Consider the following 18757-nt stretch of genomic DNA (forward strand, 5'->3'; position numbering starts at 1 on the left):
CGTGTTCGCATTTGTTCCTTTGGTGAGAGAGATACTCAATCATCCGGGAGAGCCACACTGGGTCATTAGACTCTTTTTCAGGAGGTTCCTGCTGCATTGTTTTTATTTATGTATTTACTTAAATATGTTTCCAGCCAATTTACGATTAATGTTTGTTCCCATAGAGATGTAAACAGATGGTGGTTCGTCCACTTGCTGTACTGCCATCTGGCAAGTCAGGCTATGGCACCTCAACGCCCATGGGAAGGGAGTTCCACAACATCAGTGTTTGAGCCACCAACCCTCGCCGAAAGTGCCGGATTACAGGCCACATGCATAGGCTGGCGGTGGCGCCATCTCATGTGCTTAGTTTACAAATAAATAATTTCTTTAAAGCCCACCAGAAACTTTTTTTGTAGAGGTTCGTGGTTGGAATTTTGCAGGCCGCCCTGGTTAATACTGCGGGTGTATTGATGAAAATATACACATTTGTCTACTTCACAGTGGACATGAGAGTTCCCGCGACGTCATTCCAACAAGAGTAGGTCCAAATACGAAAATTTACCCACAACCCACTCGATTGAGAAACACATCTCTATCCTTGCCCCTACTGAGAAAGTCCAGCAAAACCCACCTATAAAGGTCTTGAGACTCCGTAAGGATTTCCTTGGGTAAATGAGTGGAATAAAAAAAAACTAACCTATTTTTTATTTTACCAGGTTAGTCCCAGTTTTTCAGAAGCGACCTGGCCACAAATGATTGCTCAACGAAGTAGCTTATCACGTGGAAATCTATAGCAGCCAAATACTCTAAACGCGTGGTGTTGATTCTAAATGTTGAGGGAAAAACCGGAGGAACCGGAGAAAAATCCACGGGGAGAGAGACACGCAAACTCCAAATATACAGACATCAGTCGGAATCGAATCCACGACCTCTTGCATACCAGGCGAGGGATTTAACATCTCGCCACTGCCACGCCCTCCAAGACAATGAGGGAGAATCCTTCATCGTGTTTTTATCACAGTTGCAATGATGTGTTTTTGTCCATTACTAGAATGATCAGTAAATCCTCAGGGACTTGTGGATAACAAAATTGGCCTTTACGGCTATGGGATTTGTGGATAAGAGGGTTACAAACAAGGGGTGTTCTACCGTACATACTCTTACATCTGTAACAGAGTTAAAACACCGCATGGACATTAACCAATTACCAGGTAATGGTTCAGCATTGGGCTCTTTGGCCAATACCAGTTACATTGTGTCGTGATTATTTAGCAATGGGAGGAAACCGGGGAAGCCCGACGAAACCAATGTAGACGACTCCACAAAGGAAGGCGCCCGTATCGGCAATCAAATTCAGGCCCTTCTGGCTGCGAGGCTTGGGTGTTGTTACCACTGCTCCACTGCTGCTCTGCGGTTCTCTGCCTCGCACCATGGGCATACGAGGCGGTCGTGCGGGTGGTGGCGGTGGAGTAATGGGCGTGTGGTCCCGTGTTTGCTGTGCTCTGCCACAGACGATCTGCGCCCTCATCACGAGCATCCCCATCGTGCAGCCGGCGTTCTTCTCCACGCTCGTCACGGCCATCAGGAGCCGCTCGCCACAACCCAGCCACAGCAGGTGAGGGCCCACACACTGCCTTCGCTGTCTCATAATTCATTCCCTACCCACCACTCCCGGTGTGCACCCCACCCACAAAGACAAAGATCCCCCATATAGCAAACTAGCGGGAAGTACCCGGCTTTGCCCCGGCGAAAAAGACACACACATCGACTTAGACACATACACAGACATCGACCCACACACACAAACACATCGACTTAGACACATACACAGATATGGACTCACACGCACAGACATCCACTTTAGATACACACACATGGAGTTACACACACAAATCGATGTACACACATACAGCGACTCGCACACATACGTAGACTCTCACACACACATCGACCTAAGCACACATATGGATTTACACACACATATCGACTAAGAGACACACACATGGACTCACACACACACATTGACTTACACACACATGGACTAACACACATACATCGACTGACACACATAGACACACACACACACACATGTGTAATAAAAGGACTCAGACGCTTCTCGCTGACTCCGTGTCCTTTATTTGGGGTTCGCGTTTTCCTTCCCACACGGCACTCCTCCTGAGACTCTCTCCCTGGCAGCCCCACATCTGCCTTCGCTCCCGTAGCCTTCCACGCTCCTGCAGTTCCGCTGCAGGCTCTTGGCACAGCCCTCTGGCTGCTCCCCCAGCAGCTCCATCGCTGCTCCCTGTTCCTCCGTGCGTGGCGATCTCGCCACCTCCCAATGTCAGCCCTTCGTGGCCTCTATGGCTATCTCGCCATTTCCTACCTCAGCCCTTCGTGGCCTCTGTGGCTATCTCGCCACTTCCTACCTCAGCCCTTCGTGGCCTCTGTGGCTATCTCGCCATCTCCAACCTCAATCCTCCACTCTCCCTTCCACCCCGCTGGCTGGCGCCGTCATGAGCCCCTCAGCCACCAGGCTGAGGCACGGCGACCACCCAACGTGTTCACCACCCTTCACTCCCCCGACTCCCCCGACTGACCCAGATAGCTTCCTGTCTCCCCGCTATAACTTCTCCCCCACGTCACCCTGACTCCTCCCTCTCGGATCGTCATATCCGCCCCGCCCATTTACGCCCGCATTACACTACCCTCCCCCGTAGAGAAAATCCCAGCCGTCCTCGGCTGAAACAGAACAAAATAATGCGGGCGAAGGCATCACAATCAGGAGTCCCCCAGACACAACGGAGATTATAACAACAACAACACAAGCAACGAAAGGGGAGGTATCAGGAACTGGAACAGAACACCGGCCTGTCCTCCGCACAACAACAACAAGAATAAGAATGGCACAATGAACAAAAACGGCAACTGACACGCAAGAACGGCCAACGCGCACAACCCAGAAATGTGATGTTTTAGTGCGTGTCCATGTTGCAGTTCCATCCGCTCGGCTCAAGTCCAACGTCAAAGAGCAAGTGGTAGAGCAGAATGACGAACGGCGCTCAATTGCTCCTTCAAGTCCTCATCCAGCTAGCACACCAGGTAACACCCAGTGCGACGGGAGCTGAAGAATCTGTGACGAGAAGGAGAATCCAATCCCCTGAGGCACAGCACAACAACGCACATCCGCATGTCGTACACGACAGCCACCCGGCCTCAGGGTAGTGGAGATGATGTAAATCCAGCCCGCTTAAAAAAAACTCCCCATAAATACCCAAAATAAACGCAATGGATGCCCCAGTATTTACATTTTAACAACAATATTATTTACACGTAACAACAACAACAACAAAATTTCCTGCTCTTGCCCACCAGCAGTCCTCCCTTGAGGACCAGCACAGACATCGCACGTACACAGCATGTACCCACGGTCACTCTCAGCAACCCAACAAAACACCTAATCACACACCCTCGCGTGGAGAGAGCCACGCTCCCCAGCGGTAACGTTTAACTCGCCCTAACCCCCACCGTGGTCGTCAACCCACAGCAACATCCACTGACCATACTCTCAGCTAGTGCAATTTCGGGGATGAGCAGCAACTCGGCCATGCTCCTCCCTTACTATCCCATCAGAGATGGACACACACCAGCCTCGTATAGTCCGATGCTTTATAGCCCAGGGAAGGTTCATCCCCCAGCAATGCCAGACCCCATGTACTCCCCCCACGGGGCAATGTTCCCTTATAGAGACAATAACACCCTAACCCAGATCCCGTGAGCCCCCGGCACACCAGGTTCAGTCTGCCACCGCACAACTGAACCATGACTCCCCGAGCCATATGAGCACATGGCCCATTAGTTTAAGACATACCACGGAGGTTTCGCCTCCGGGCTGTCAGGTCAGCCATCAGCCATAGGCCGATGTGACCACAACTCGTGCATCACCCAATCAACAATGGCAGGCATAACAGATGGAATATTTGCCCCACCCCGGTTTTTCCCGCGCGCTCAAAATGGCGTCCCCCTTCGCCCAGCGCATTCGCGCAATATCTCGCGCGCACTCAAAATGGCGGCCCTTTCCGCAAAGCGCATCGTCGCCATACCCCGCGTGCGCGCAAAATGGCGGCCCAACGTGCGAACACGTGGCCAGAAAATGGCGGCCCAACGTGCGAACACGTGGCCAGTTTTCTCCATTCGTGCACCCCAGCTTCCCTATGCTGGGGGTCACAAAATGCATCCCCCGTCTTATTGTAACAACCCCAACAACGATAGACGCACAGCCCCAGCTTGCTGCGCACAGCTGTCATATCGTGGAATTTTTAACCAATATTTTACCAACCACATTAGTTACACAACCCAACTCGCAAAGCAACTCGTGGCTGCATGCAATCAACCAATACACGACGCCACTTGGCGCCCATTTACGATCCCATTAGCATTAACATCTAAGCCACCCACAATGGCGTCATCGCGCACCCTCATTTTCAAAAAGCTCAATTACCCCTATAATATACACGCAATCTCGTGTGCACAACACCCATACAACCAAAATTTTGGGTCCCCCTCTATAATATACACGCAATCTCGTGTGCACAACAACCATACAACCAAATATTTGGGTCCCCCTCGAATTTGTTACCAATTTCCAACAGGTACGCACAATATAATAACAATCTCAATTCCAATAGTCAACCACTGCATCGCACCCCATAACCATACAGAACGGTATAACAGCACATGCAATCAGCATATCGCGATCACACGCGCACATTTAAGCACAATAGCAAGCAGATCTGCAGGCAACCAACACACCATTAATCCTGTCGTAACTTTGCAGCAACAACACAATTATTCTCTCTCTTGCAACAATCGCATCGCACACAGCACCTCGCAGCACAATACACCAAAAAAAAGATATTTTTTTTTTTCCAATTAAGCCCATCGCACAAGGTAACCCACAAATAATACAGCGCAAGATACCCGACGCTCCCAAGTTAATAATTAACTTCACCATCAAGATAAGAACTCCACGCAGCAGCGCACACACACAATTTGACACTCAGCAAATACAGCAGACTCTCCGTCCATTCTCAACACACGCACACACTTATATTGACACCAAGCAACAAGCAGATAGCGCGTTCATCGTTATTACACACACATACACAGTCCGAACCGCGCTCCGCACAATCGAGTCATAAGAGAAAACCAAAATAGCCCCCCCGGCCCTCGAAAGATGAGTGAGGTGTGTGTTAAGGCCGGGTGCGTATCGTTATGACTCGCCCGGGGCTGCAGCAAGAAGAGGACGGCAGGGTGGCAACTTGAGACGCCTCGCAGAACTCGTTCGGCGACTTGACGGCTCCGTTGTCACGCACCCGAGCCAGGACGGGAAGCTCCCGCCCCAGCAGCTGCAGCATCGGCGTCTTCTCCTCGCAGCACCCCCTCGAAAAACAGCAGCTCACAGCAGGCTGCTCACCCCGCGGCACCTCCAGATGGCAGCGCAAGGCTGCCTCTCCGCCGCGATGTTGAAGATGGCGGCGTCCTCCCGCCGCGGTGAAGACAAGATGGCGGCTTCCCGCCGTTTCTCCCCTGCCACGCCCAAGATGGCGTCTTCGTGCCACGTGGCAATGGCGCTGGCAGCGCAGGAAAGGCAGAGGCCTGCGGATCACCACCGGGCCTCCCCGACGTCGTCCTCGGCGTGGTGAACTCACACAGTCGCGCCAGCACGATTTCCAAGGTCCCCATCTGCATCACCATCTGTCTCCATCGTAAGTTGGCATCCTCCGGCACAGACAGGTCCACCGACGCGGCGACACCTTGCTCACCCGGACCCGTACTCGTTCCAGAACGGATCTCCTCTTCCATCGCAGGCAGGTCCACTGTCTGAGGAAGGTCGTCGTCGTCGGATGATGTAGCAGGAATATTATATATTTTTTTTCTTTCTCTCAGTTGTTTTGAGATGCCGTTTCACTTCTGACTCCAGTGTAATAAAAGGACTCAGACGCTTCTCGCTGACTCCGTGTCCTTTATTTGGGGTTCGCGTTTTCCTTCCCACACGGCACTCCTCCTGAGACTCTCTCCCTGGCAGCCCCACATCTGCCTTCGCTCCCGTAGCCTTCCACGCTCCTGCAGTTCCGCTGCAGGCTCTTGGCACAGCCCTCTGGCTGCTCCCCCAGCAGCTCCATCGCTGCTCCCTGTTCCTCCGTGCGTGGCGATCTCGCCACCTCCCAATGTCAGCCCTTCGTGGCCTCTATGGCTATCTCGCCATTTCCTACCTCAGCCCTTCGTGGCCTCTGTGGCTATCTCGCCACTTCCTACCTCAGCCCTTCGTGGCCTCTGTGGCTATCTCGCCATCTCCAACCTCAATCCTCCACTCTCCCTTCCACCCCGCTGGCTGGCGCCGTCATGAGCCCCTCAGCCACCAGGCTGAGGCACGGCGACCACCCAACGTGTTCACCACCCTTCACTCCCCCGACTCCCCCGACTGACCCAGATAGCTTCCTGTCTCCCCGCTATAACTTCTCCCCCACGTCACCCTGACTCCTCCCTCTCGGATCGTCATATCCGCCCCGCCCATTTACGCCCGCATTACACATGGACTGACACGCACACTTGGACTTAAACACACACACACACATTGACGTACACACACAGACATCTGGCGTTGCCCGGGCAAAAAAGACACAGCCAGACATCGACTTACACACACACATGGAACTAAACACACACACACATATGGACTCCAACACACATACATCGACTCACACACATACATCGACTTACACAGCAATCCCCGATGATGCCACAGCTAGAGCAATTTTCTCTCTCTGGCGAGCATTAGCGAGGAGCAGTTTGAAAACAAAGGTCTTCCCAGTGTTGTATATGTTGTAATTATGGAATTTTGATAAAAATCATAAAAATTAATGAAATTTCAAAAATGTGTAAATCGCATAAATTATGTTAATGTGTGTAATTATATGCATAAATTATGATCATCACGGAGATAATCGTAGTAATTTATGCGAATGCTTGCGATTATGTTAATGTGTGCAGTTATGATAATTAAGCTTAGTTTCGTTTATCCAGAGTTGTATCAATCAGGATAACACGATTATCATTGATTAAACATTTACTGATTATCTTTGTGTTTTTATGTTATGTTAGGTCTCCAATTTCATATCTCATCGCAGGCTACAGTTCTTAGGAATAAGACAGTTTTGCATGGACTTGGAAGAAACACTCGAGATACTTCAGTGTTAACAATTTTATTCTAAACAAACATGTAACATTCTAGCATGCAAAGGCAAAAAGCATACGTCAATCGATTCATTGGCGAGATTATGCAATTAACGAACTGAAGGCTAACATTCTTCTAACAATCGTAATTTCTACTTTCCCACCAGACATCTCAGTAGTTCCCCCATGTATCGAGCACAACCGGCGACTGGCGGAGTTTTAAAACAGGCATGCAACGATATTCATATGAAGGCAATACAGGCAACTTATTATGCCCCAGAGGCTAAGCACATCAATCGATTCGTTGGCAAGATTATATCTGTTAACGGAATGTTTGAGACAATCGTGGGTGAGGGCGTGTGTGTTGGTGGGAGAGCGAATCTGGCTCTGTTTTAATTAATTCTTCGGCGAGACTCTATGGCAAAGAAACAGGTTTGACACGATATTCACTATGTGCTTCCTTGAGTCTGTGAGTGGGGGAAGTGATACGACCCTGGTTCGCAGATTCCTCTCGCCCGTGCGGGTTGCAGCCGCGACTTTCTCCGCAGGGAGGTGAGCGGCGGCGCTTAGTGGCGCTTGGCGGTCCTCGGTAGCTGACGGCGCGGTGGCCCGTTCTCTGCAGCTCTGGCGGCGGCGCTCGTTCGGAAGGCTTTGACTCTCTTTCTCCACTGCTGGGATGACGAGTCGGTTTTCGTTGATGCTGGTTGATCCGTGTGTGCATATTGAACACACGGCGCATGCGTTGGCGCTGTCCTCTTCCTCACAGCCGTTCGATCAGGCTTTCTCCACTGCTTCGTGCTCTCTGCTTTGCTCGCTTGGTCAACGCTTGGCGATCTCCGCCCTTCCTGCAGGTTGTTCGCTGGTCGTCACTCTGGCGATGAACGATGCTTCGTTCGTTGCTGGGTGGACGTTGGGTGTCTTTGTTTGCTCGAGAGTGATAGCTGGAGTCTCCGTCAGCTTCACTCGCAGCTCGGCGACTCAGGGTAGCCATTCTTCTTAGGTGGTGCAGACCTCGGCTTGTCGATGCACGTCGCTACCCCGCGAACATCGTCATTCTGGATGACGGAAGAGCTTCTTCGTTGTCGGCGTTGAGATGAAATGGGGCAGGAGCCCTGGAGATCTCTGGTGGGGGCCGTAGCCCCGGAGACGAGATGTCTTGAATGGATTTTTCCTCGGCTTATATTGGGAAAATCCACTCAGTTTTTCCGAGTTGTTCAAAGGCCGGGTCATATAACTTTTCCCTTTGTTCGTGTGCGTTTCGTCCGTGTGTGTCGTGTGCGTGTCCGTCCGTATGTGTCGCGTGTGTGTTTATTGGAGCTTTAAAGACCAGCTGTCCGTAATAATTCTGGAAGGCGGGGTGGGGTTTCCTCGCGAACGGCGCCACACGAGTCATCAACCTAAACCAGACCGACGCTTCGCGTTCGTACCGAGGTTACAAAAATCATAATCCACGTTTTTTGATTATGAATAATATTGGTCGCGAAAGCCTACGCGTTAAGCGATTTCTATAATTCCTTCCCTCGCTCTGGGCGTTTATCCTTTGTCTCACACAGCTTAAGTTGTTTTTGGTTTGGAAGTTAATATGCGATTCATTTGGCTGCTTAGTATCATTGTGATTTGATTGCAAGCGACTCCAGGTATGCTGTAGCCGTGTTCACGGTTGAGTCGTGGTTTGATCTCCCTATGGGGAAATGTTATTTGCTCGCGTGTGCAAATCTTGCTGTCCGTGCTGCGGGGAGACAAAGACGGCTATGCTCCGTCATTGGAGCACCCTGCGCGTGTGTTTATTTATTTATTTTTGGGAGGCATCTGTTAATTTCCTTTCTCGAGCCGTTCCCGCTCGCCACGAACTTTTATGAGGGTCATTTCCTGGCTTTGTGTGTGTGTTCCGTGGTCGTTTCTCTCGGGAAGACAAAGACGGCTGTGAGCTGCTCGCTTCCCCTGGAGTGTTGCGTGTTGGTTAATTATGATAGACTTCTCCGCTCTTAACTCTCCTAGGAGATCCACTTTAATTTCGTACTTATTATTTGATTTCTTGTTATTATTTAATCTGATATCCCGGGGCTAGGGAATTCGTTTTTATGTTTTTTTTTTTAGGAGCGACCCTGACTGCCATAATTATTATTTGATGCTTCGGCCCGGCCGCGTAGAAATTATTAAGGGTAAATAATGTCCGTATGGAATTAATACATGAGGATTCAAACCCGTCTGTGCTTTCTTGTTGTCGATGCTATTTTCTTTGTTAAGAATATAATTATATATATTTTGTGGCCTGGTTTTGTATTGTAAAAGGGCCTTTGAAGGAATGGGTGTTATCCTAACAACCCCTTGCGACTTCCCCCCCCCCCCCCCTTTGTTCTTGTGTGGAATTTATGACATTTGATGGCTATCTTTCTCCTGCCTTCTGACCTTTGAAGCGAAGTGTGTCATTCAGACTGTCTCCTCGACAGACCTGTTCTTCACCTGAGGATGGCTGCTTGCGTTGTGGCCGAAACGTCGTGAGAATTATTTTATTATCTTTTATTTTTATTATTTTATTATTTCCATTCTACATGACTTTACCGAAAGAACCAAGTAGATGAACTCCTTCCACTGTTTAGAGGTATTGGAAAGATGTGTGCCCTTTGGCAACATGGAGAAGCATTGGGAGAAAGTAGCACTGCTGATTTTGGGGATGAACTGTGTAGACTCGTCCGAAGGCATCAGATTCACCGTCAGCAGCACGTCGCTTCCATTTTTTTTTTTTATCAGTCCATGTATCGTAGGAGGGAACTTAATGGAAGAGCAGGTTGGCAGCAAATGGGTCACTTGGGCACAAAACAAAGAACGCTATAAGGGTGGTATCTTGTGGAGCTAGGGCCTGTTGTAGGGCATTTGGTGATGTAGATGCGTTGACCATTTTGGAGGTGAAGCGCCAAATGGACGACTGTGGGGGAACGGTCATGGATGGGGAAGCCAAGAATTCAGCAAATGGCCTCATTGTTGCTGATGTATGTTCCTTGGAAAAAAAGTTTGAGCTCATGCACACTTTGCCCCTCTGTTTTGTAAGGCAAAGACAACCATGTTCAGAGCCTTTGTTGATGTATTGGCAAACATATTTGATGGCTTTTTTTAGAATAGCAGAATTTCACATTAAAGTGGGCCTGGAAGATCTTGCACAGAAGAGGGCAGTAGGGAACGATCCACCGGTTTTAAACGTTAATTAGCGAGTTAGTGGCAGGTCTGAGCGTTATTTGCAATCCACCATGCTCAGTATTTCTGTGACGATGATAGAGGATAGCCATCAAGGGCTGACTGAGTGTCTTTTAAGTAGTTCCGTGGATACCTCTTGGTACACCCGTGGTCTTGCATACATGGCGCATTTGGATAGAACTGGCCACATTGGCCATGGACCATTTGGTAACAGACCACATAGAAAAAGGGCAGGGTGTTGATGGGGGTGAGGTAGCCCAGCACTGATAAATGTGTCAATGTGACTTGCATGAATTGTTTCCCTCATCCATAGCAAAATGTGAGCATGAGGAAGACGACGTTTTTGCCACCCAATGGTGTGCAAGTTACTGCTTGTCTATCCAAAGACACCGCATTTGTTGGTCGTAATAAGCATAATGAGGTCATAAATTTTGAGTTTTAAGACCCTCGCTAAGATGTCATGTCTGTCTGGTGGCTTTTGGTTTGGATAAAGGTAAACCTGGATCTCCATTCATTTGGGATTGCAAGTGAAGGTGATGAAGAGATGGGGCGTGGCATATTGGCTGATGTATGTCATGGCATCCTGAGTCTTCTCATGCATGTGTAATAAAGGTCGTTGAGGCGACTTCTGGAATCCGATCTTTTATTTACTTTTCATTACAGCTCTCCTTCACGCTGCTGACCGGCAGTGTGAGAGGGATAGATAGAGAGAGAGACGTGCAGCCACGTGGCAACTTGGAGCCCCACTCTCGCGTGGCCTCCTCCTCCGTTCGTTCCAGTTCTGACCACGTGTTGTTTGTCTCCACCCCTATTTAATACCCGGGTCACGTGGTACGTTTCCACCAATCCTGGTTAGCCTCTATGGAATATTCCAGACTCCCTCGTAGGCTCCCCATTGGCTGTGGCCAAAGCCAGCAAAACCAATCTTCTACTTACAGCTGTCACCTTTCCATTACATCAGGGCCACGCCCCTAGGCTTCCCCCCATTGGCTATTGACCAGGACCGGCAGAGCCAAACATCATGACGAGTTGTGATACGTCAGTGAGCCTGATATATCCTCACATTACACATGCATCTTGGTGGAGCTGTGAAGGATGAAGGCAAAATAACTAATCAGCCCACATTGTGACCGTTTGCATCTCCTTTGGCATTGATGGCATCCCAGAGATGAGCATACTGTTCACACGCAGGCGGTTTTGATTCAGTTGAATGTAAAGAAGGCGCTCACTCTTAATGTTGGCACTAATCGACAACATATTGGTGAAAGAGGTTGGCATACCATAATATGTGGTTTCCTCCTCTGTCCATGATCACGAAGGAATAGAAGTTTTTTTAGAGGAGACAGTTTCGTGAGGATGTCTTTGTCTTGCAGCTTTGTAATTGGAGGAATTTTAACGTGGTACCCATCTTGGCCTTGCGACAGGAAAATGTGTTATTGTAGGGCATCGTATGCTCTGTTAGTGTCAGGAAATTGTGCGATGGTGTTTTCTTGGTAGGAAGAACAATGTTTCTCTCACAATGTTCCTCACCCACCGTAAGAAAGCAAGGTCAGCAATATTTCCGTGCTCCCCGCTTTGGTGGAAAGTATGGGTGATGTTCCCACGAATGTAACAAAACGATAAACGAAATGCAATGGGCTGTAGCTAAGAAAGTTAAACGTATTTAGCAGTATAACATATTAATCAGCATCGCAGTACTATAGCGTGACATGAGCAATCGAAACAATAGAAATGCATTGAAGAAATAAGCTGAAATAAGTCTACATTAAAGAGCAGCAGTACGCACAGGTAATTTGAGAAGCAGGCTACAGTCTAGATTATAGACTGCCAGTAGGGTGACTCAATGACATAAGCATTGCCACAGTCTACATAAAAAGCTGGCAATATGGTCAGCAGCTAAAAAAGCAGGATACAGTCAGCATGAAAAGTTTGCAGTACACTGAGTGAGGTAAAGAAGCGGGCAACAGATCATAGACTGGCATACACTCATAATGGCCAAAAGCAAAATTAGCAGTGTAGATAATAGTGCCAGTGCACTGACGTTAATTAATCAGCAGGCAGCAGGCCACAGCACAGACTGGCAGTACTGTCGCAGTGTCATAAAAACACCTAAAAAAGGAAATACCTTATTTTCCCGCATATAACCCGTGGGGTATACCACTTTTTACAAACAAAACAAGACCCTGCGGGGTATATGGAGGTGCGGGCTATCCCAAAAATATTTTACACGTGTGACATGTCATAACTCGTAAAAAAAAATCATGGTAGGACTATCCACTATGCAACACTTACCTTTGACTAAAGCACTGCTGAATAAACCACTCACACAAAAATTGCACATGTTATCACATGTTAAATTATTCGAATTGTTTGTACAATGAAACGACAATGTTTGAAGTGAACGCACTTTGTTTACCGGCGACGGGAGAGCTGGGGGGAGAGAGGTGGGGGTAGAGAGAGGTGGGGGTTGGGGGGTGGGGCAGCTGGGGGGAGAGAGGTGGGGGGTTGGGGGCGAGGCAACGGCGTTACCGTAGTTCCGCTATTATCTGCGCAGTGCGCAATCTACCAGTGCTAAAATTGTACTTATCGACCAGTTATGTGTTACTTATTTATTGGATATTTACTTTTGTTACTTATTAACTATATTACGTTCGCTCGTTTCCGGTTAGTTTGTTTTCTTTATGAACGTTATGATTTGAATGTTAACAATTGATAGTGGAATGTATTACAAATGTAAACTTAGTATTAATATGATGGCATTAAGCTGCGGTAACGACGTTAAAGATATGAATGCATGCGGAGTAAATGGAGGTGCGGGCTATCTGAAATTTGTTTTACACAAAACGCTATTTTTGCGGGGTATATGCGTCTGTGGGTTATATGCGTCTGTGGGTTATATGCGTCTGTGGGTTATATGCGTATGCGGGCTATATGCGGGGAAATATGGTAATTAGCAACCTAATAATGAAATTAGTTTTCTGCACACAAACATTATTATTGTAATATTTGCCAAATTATTTGTTTCATAATAGTAAACAATGAACCTGAGTTCTTAGCGAAAGATTCAATAAAACTGTACTTTACATTGCCATGGTGAGGCCTCGTCCCGTGCAGAGCCCGCGGCCTCGCCTAGATTGCCCAACCGGAGGAGGTAACACATTTCCAGGCTGGGGGCTGGGCCGCACTCCCCACCCACGCTGCAATAATGCTATGTAAGCGCTTCAATATTAATATATACGGACTTTATATCAGTAACTGCACGCATTGGGTTGGTGGAGGACATAAGACCGTGAAGAATGAACCTCAGCGTTGTGTGTATATTTTTTAAGCATTGTTAATGCGAATGAAATTTTTTAGCGACCGTGTGTGCGTTGCTAGAGGCAACTTCTGTCAGCGTTTCGCGCATGCGCAATTGTGTGCTTTGTCCCGCGCCGGGCGGCAAATTTACATAAATAAATAAAAATAAATCGCACAAAAACGCTATTGTAACAAATTTTAAGGTAACGGACGGTAAAACAGAATAGGGCTTGCCCACCGCGGGGCTTCCGGTGTGGTAGCTGGCAAATTTTTGTTTACGTAAACCCCACCATTTGAGAGCCAAATCCCTCGCAAGCGCACGTGCGCCGACAGACGGACGGACAGTCAAAAAAATTATTTTATAGGTTAGATTATGCAATTGTATTCACTCAGCAGCAACATCACCCCCTACTGCAAACACTTGGCAGAACCCTCTGGAAACAAATATTCTTCAGATTCGGTAAGGCCTGCCTGGGTAAATAAGCAGAATAAAATATTTGTAACTAGGAAACGAGTCTTGGCTGTTTTGATGTGTTGATGTGCGCTGTGTGTTTATGTGCATCAGCTTCTGGCCTCTGGCTGATGAACCGGGCATCAACCCGGGCGACCTCGACTTGACCCCCCGGCCTGAGCGGAGGCTCCTGTTCCAGGGGAAAACCTTCCAGTTCCTGCACGCCAAGCAGGTGCCATTCCATGCTTGTTCCGCTCCACACGTGTTTCGTTCCAAGCGTGTGCCGCTCCACACGTGTTCCGCTCCATGCGTGTGCCGTGCCACGAGTCTCAGGGTCAGGATCATGTTCTTGGCTCGGCTCCGTCTTGGCCTCTAACTCAGCCCAGCTCAGGCCGTGAGCCACTCAGTCGTTTCCAAAGAAGCGTGAACAGGGGGAGAACATACCCTGAATTCCAGTAAGATGGAATTCAGGGCAAGCCACGGTGGCGAGATGTTAACGGCCTCGCCTGATATGCAAGAGGTCGTGGGTTCGATCCCGACCCAAACGCCTGCTGTATATTTGTAGTTTGCGTCTCTTTCTCTCCCGGTGTCTTGTGGAATTTTCTCCGGGTCCTCCGGTCATTTGGGACCAAGTCGCTACTGAAAAAGAGCTTTATAGCTCAGTGGGCGTTACCTGGTAAAAAATATTTTTTGTTTAATAGTATTTATTTTAGCCTCCAATAAGAAATAAAAATACAATGATTTGCCCAGAAAAATCCGAGCGGGGCGCAGTGCACGCATAAGAACACTTTAGTAGAAGCGACGCCGACGTGACCACGCGAAGTAGGAGATGGTGCGTGTCGTGTGTGCACCGGCGATCTTGAAGCTGCACGTGCGTACCGGGCCCTCCGCCCACGGCGCCTGCAGCCTTTGGCGTTGTCACAGGAGAGCGTTGTATGTACGCATATGTTGTGACTGTGATTGTCAGTGTGTGGCAGAGGTGTGGACTCGAGTCATGTGACTTGGACTCGAGTCAGACTCGAGTCATGAATTTGATGACTTCAGACTCGACTTGGACTTGCATAACAATGACTTTGTCCCACCTCTGGTGTGTGGTGCCGGGCTTACGAAGCCACGGCGGATAATGTGTTGGCATTATGTGTAGCCCGCTTACTGGACGTAGTACCAGCCCTAGCGGGGCTTGGGTGAGCGATGGTCAGCACGGAGACACCACGTACAGTGTGCGGTGTGGGCTCCCGGTGGGGGAGCGAGAGGGAGTTTCAGCCAGCCAGGGTTACGTTGGGGCATGATACGCTGCGTGACTTGCCGACACGTGACCGGATGATATTGGAGGGGGGGCACCGGTGGACGGGGGCCTATGGGCGGTCACGTGGTATTAAAGAGCTCTCGGGGAGCTTTCAGGAAAGACCTCGAGAGATCTAGAAGGTGGGCGGGGTGAGGGGCGGAGCCAGTCCCAGCCCAGGCCGATATAATGGGGGCCCCGTGAGGGGCTTGGGGTTCTTCTTGTTGCTGGTGATGAAGATCCACGTCAGGTAAAAGAAGCCTCTAGCCACGCAGTCCGGGACCCAGCTTGTGGTCCGGGCCGGGATAGCGAACCATGCCTAGTTCTGCCGTAGCGTGGCTAGATTAGCATTCAACACCCAAGTGTAGGTTGTGTTGTGTTATGTTGAGTTCTGAATAAATAGTGTTGCTCCCAAGACAACATCTGCGACTCAGTTGGACTCACTACATATACATTAAACTTATTTTGGACCTTACATAGCCAACCGTGTGAATTGGAGGTGCCGACGTGGGCCGTCTTCTGTGTTCCAGCACAAGCGGTTGGCGGTACCGATCGCGCTGGCGGGCGGCGCGGCATTGTGCCTGTGCTCCCCCGGCCAGCGCGCCGAGCCGCGGCACGGAGAAGGTTTCTGCGTGGTGGAGCCAGAGGCTGGCTGTTCGCAGCCCTCGTCCCAGGTGCTGGCGCAGGACGCGCGAGCGTGGGCTGCCCAAGTCGGCGTACGCCTCCGCACGTGAGTCCAGTGGCGCTCGAGGGGGCCACCGGCCGCTCGTCGTCGTCGCGCACACGGGAGGGCGTCCTCGGGAGAAACGCGACCATGCGGCGTGATGCGGCATGACTCGGCGGGCCCAGTGGAAGCCCAGCGGCGGAGCGTTCACCGCTCGTTGCAGACGTCCACGGTTCGGATCTGGCAGGCCGCCCGTGGTCAATGCTGCCGTCGCATGCCCCGCGTCATGATGCAAATTTTACCAATTAGAAAATTACCGGCAAATTACTCGATTGGGAAACACGTAGAAATCGTCGCCCCCTGCTCGGAAAAATGGCCTTGAGACTCGGTGAGGCTTTCGTGGGTAAACGGTGTCACCAGCACAAAGGAGATACACTTGCAAAGTTTGACATTCTCACAAACTTCTGACAAGGGTTTATTTATCATCATCGTCATCAGCAGCAGCCATGATCAATCCACTGCTGATATTGCTTGTATGACTGCTGCTGATGAATCAGAAGAGGTGGGTGTTTCTGGGAACAGTGTATTGAGTGCTGATGCTTGATTTCAGCATTTGGTATGTGGGAAGAAGTTGGCATGTGCTTGCGGGGCATGCGTATCATTGTTGGTATTTGTGTCTGATATCTAATAACTGGTATTTACTTTCAATATTCCTGTATATGTAGCAATATACATCAGACATTCATAGGCACCTTAGAAGTGCAGTGGGTATTCTTAGCGTTACACGCGGTTACCACTACTCACCTGGTGTAGCGTCAGCCATTGGTCAACAGGGGGTAACGGCGAGTACGGCCTGTATCAAGTAACGCCGTTAGGCCACGAAACCCAGAAGGTGGTTGGGAACCGGAGATACACACCCCAGGCCCCCGGTGGGGGCAGGGGGATTATGCAATAGTCCAGGTCCCTCCAGAAGGTTCTAGAGAGTAGGCGTGGCCAGGGGCGGAGTGACCCTGGGAGCTGTATATAAGGCGGACCCCTGAACGGGTTTGCCAGTCGTCGTCAAGCTGAAGACCCGAAGAGCCAGCCTAGACTATGACCCTGGAACCCCCGAACCTGACGTCCTTCTAAGGGCCGGGACCGAGCGGGCCAGTGGCCAGGACCCGAGGACCTTGGCTGGTCTCCCCTTGGTCCCCCTAGCCGGAGGGCTGATATATAGAGGAAGTGGTCCCAGTGAGTCGGACACGCTAGCCCGGAGGCTGTACCTGCCCAGGGTATCGGGTGGAGGGGCCGATACCCCTTTGTACTAGGGACCTCGTGTTTCAGTTGTTCCTGTTAAATAAACGTGTTGCCTCCAGAAGAAGACTGTCTCCATCATTACCACTACAGAAGTTAAACACACTGTGCTGTCCAGTCTTGTTCACGTGTTGTGTTGCTGTGTTGTTGTGACATTTCCCTCTGCAGCCTCGGCCTGCGCACGATCACGGAGGCGGAGGTTGGCCTGGCTGTAGTCTACTGCTCGACGCACACCTACTGCAACCCCTCGGCACGGCTCCCAGGTGGGGAGCCTCCCCTTCTCTCAATCCGCACCTCCAATTAGTACCGTTGGCTACGTACGGTACGAAATAAGTTCTATGTCCAACAGAAAGGGCCCTTGGCTATTAACACCTGGCAGTTTGCCAGCATTGGTTCAAGCAAACCTGACTGCTGATGAGACATGGAATCTCGAAACCGGCATTGAACCAGTACTGCTGAAATGATACACTGCCAGAAGGCCTTGTGGCTGATGGAATGTGTAAAAACTACTTGTATTTTTATGTGGAGGGACAGTGAAGAAGGAGAATTACCTGATTATTTGTTTTGTCTCTTGTCTTGAGACGGAATTTGCCCATGCCAGTCTAAACAGCCATTCCAACCAGGTCCACAGGAGCGCGTATAGAGGATGTCTCATGAGTCGACTTAACAACGTCAAGTGTTCAGTGCTTTTTGTTTATCCAGGGGGGACCACGATCGTCTCATCTGCCAGAGCTTTGCAGAATAAATCATACAGGGGAGACGAGAGGTGCCTCTACTCAATTGAACAAGAATCCACTGAATTGTTTAAATCCGGAAGCATTTCAATGGAGCTTGATTACACGCTGGACATCTCCTTCACTTGACGAGAGCAGGAGGTTTCTGAGAGGCTGTCCGGGTTTAACTTGTTGCGTGTCAGCATCTGCATGTCGGTTTGTAGCGAGTTTCGCAGCCCGAGCTTCTCCTCTGACCGCTCCACGTTTCCCGGCAGACGAGGTGAGCTGTGTGAACACGAACCTCGCTGGGGCAACGCTGTCGCAGAACCTGGCTGGGGCAACGCTGTCGCAGAACCTGGTGCTTGAGCCCAGCGAGGGCGTGGCACCCGACTCTACGCTGTACGCCGCCGACACGCAGGACTCGTTAATCCTGGCCCGGTGCGTCCACCACCACCGCCGCTGTCTATCTCTCTCGAGCGCTTTACCACAACCCTCACGTCCTCGCTCGTACACGGAGATGCTTCGACAGGGAATGCTCTCCCACACTCGCTCGAGCAGGGGCGCCGTGGTGGCGAGATGTCACTACCTGACGCCTGTATATTTAGAGTTTGCATGTTCTCCGCCTGTCGCGGGTATTTTTGTCCGGGTCC

The 18757-nt window shown here is 50.0% G+C and overlaps 1 protein-coding gene across 1 annotated transcript in view; it reads left to right on the forward strand.

Annotated features, from left to right (window-relative positions):
• The window catches only part of LOC133350778 (nibrin-like), a 37229-nt gene that overhangs the window by 1351 nt on the left and 17121 nt on the right, over window positions 1–18757 (forward strand). Inside the window, exons 2-6 of the mRNA XM_061565503.1 lie at window positions 1494–1597; window positions 14270–14387; window positions 15968–16167; window positions 17563–17657; window positions 18383–18545. Coding sequence (XP_061421487.1) covers window positions 1494–1597; window positions 14270–14387; window positions 15968–16167; window positions 17563–17657; window positions 18383–18545 — 680 coding nt within the window. The remainder of the gene's footprint in view (window positions 1–1493; window positions 1598–14269; window positions 14388–15967; window positions 16168–17562; window positions 17658–18382; window positions 18546–18757) is intronic.

Source organism: Lethenteron reissneri, chromosome 35, assembly GCF_015708825.2.
Source record: "Lethenteron reissneri isolate LAM-NWPU_2019-01 chromosome 35, ASM1570882v1, whole genome shotgun sequence".
NCBI classification, from domain to species: domain Eukaryota; kingdom Metazoa; phylum Chordata; class Hyperoartia; order Petromyzontiformes; family Petromyzontidae; genus Lethenteron; species Lethenteron reissneri.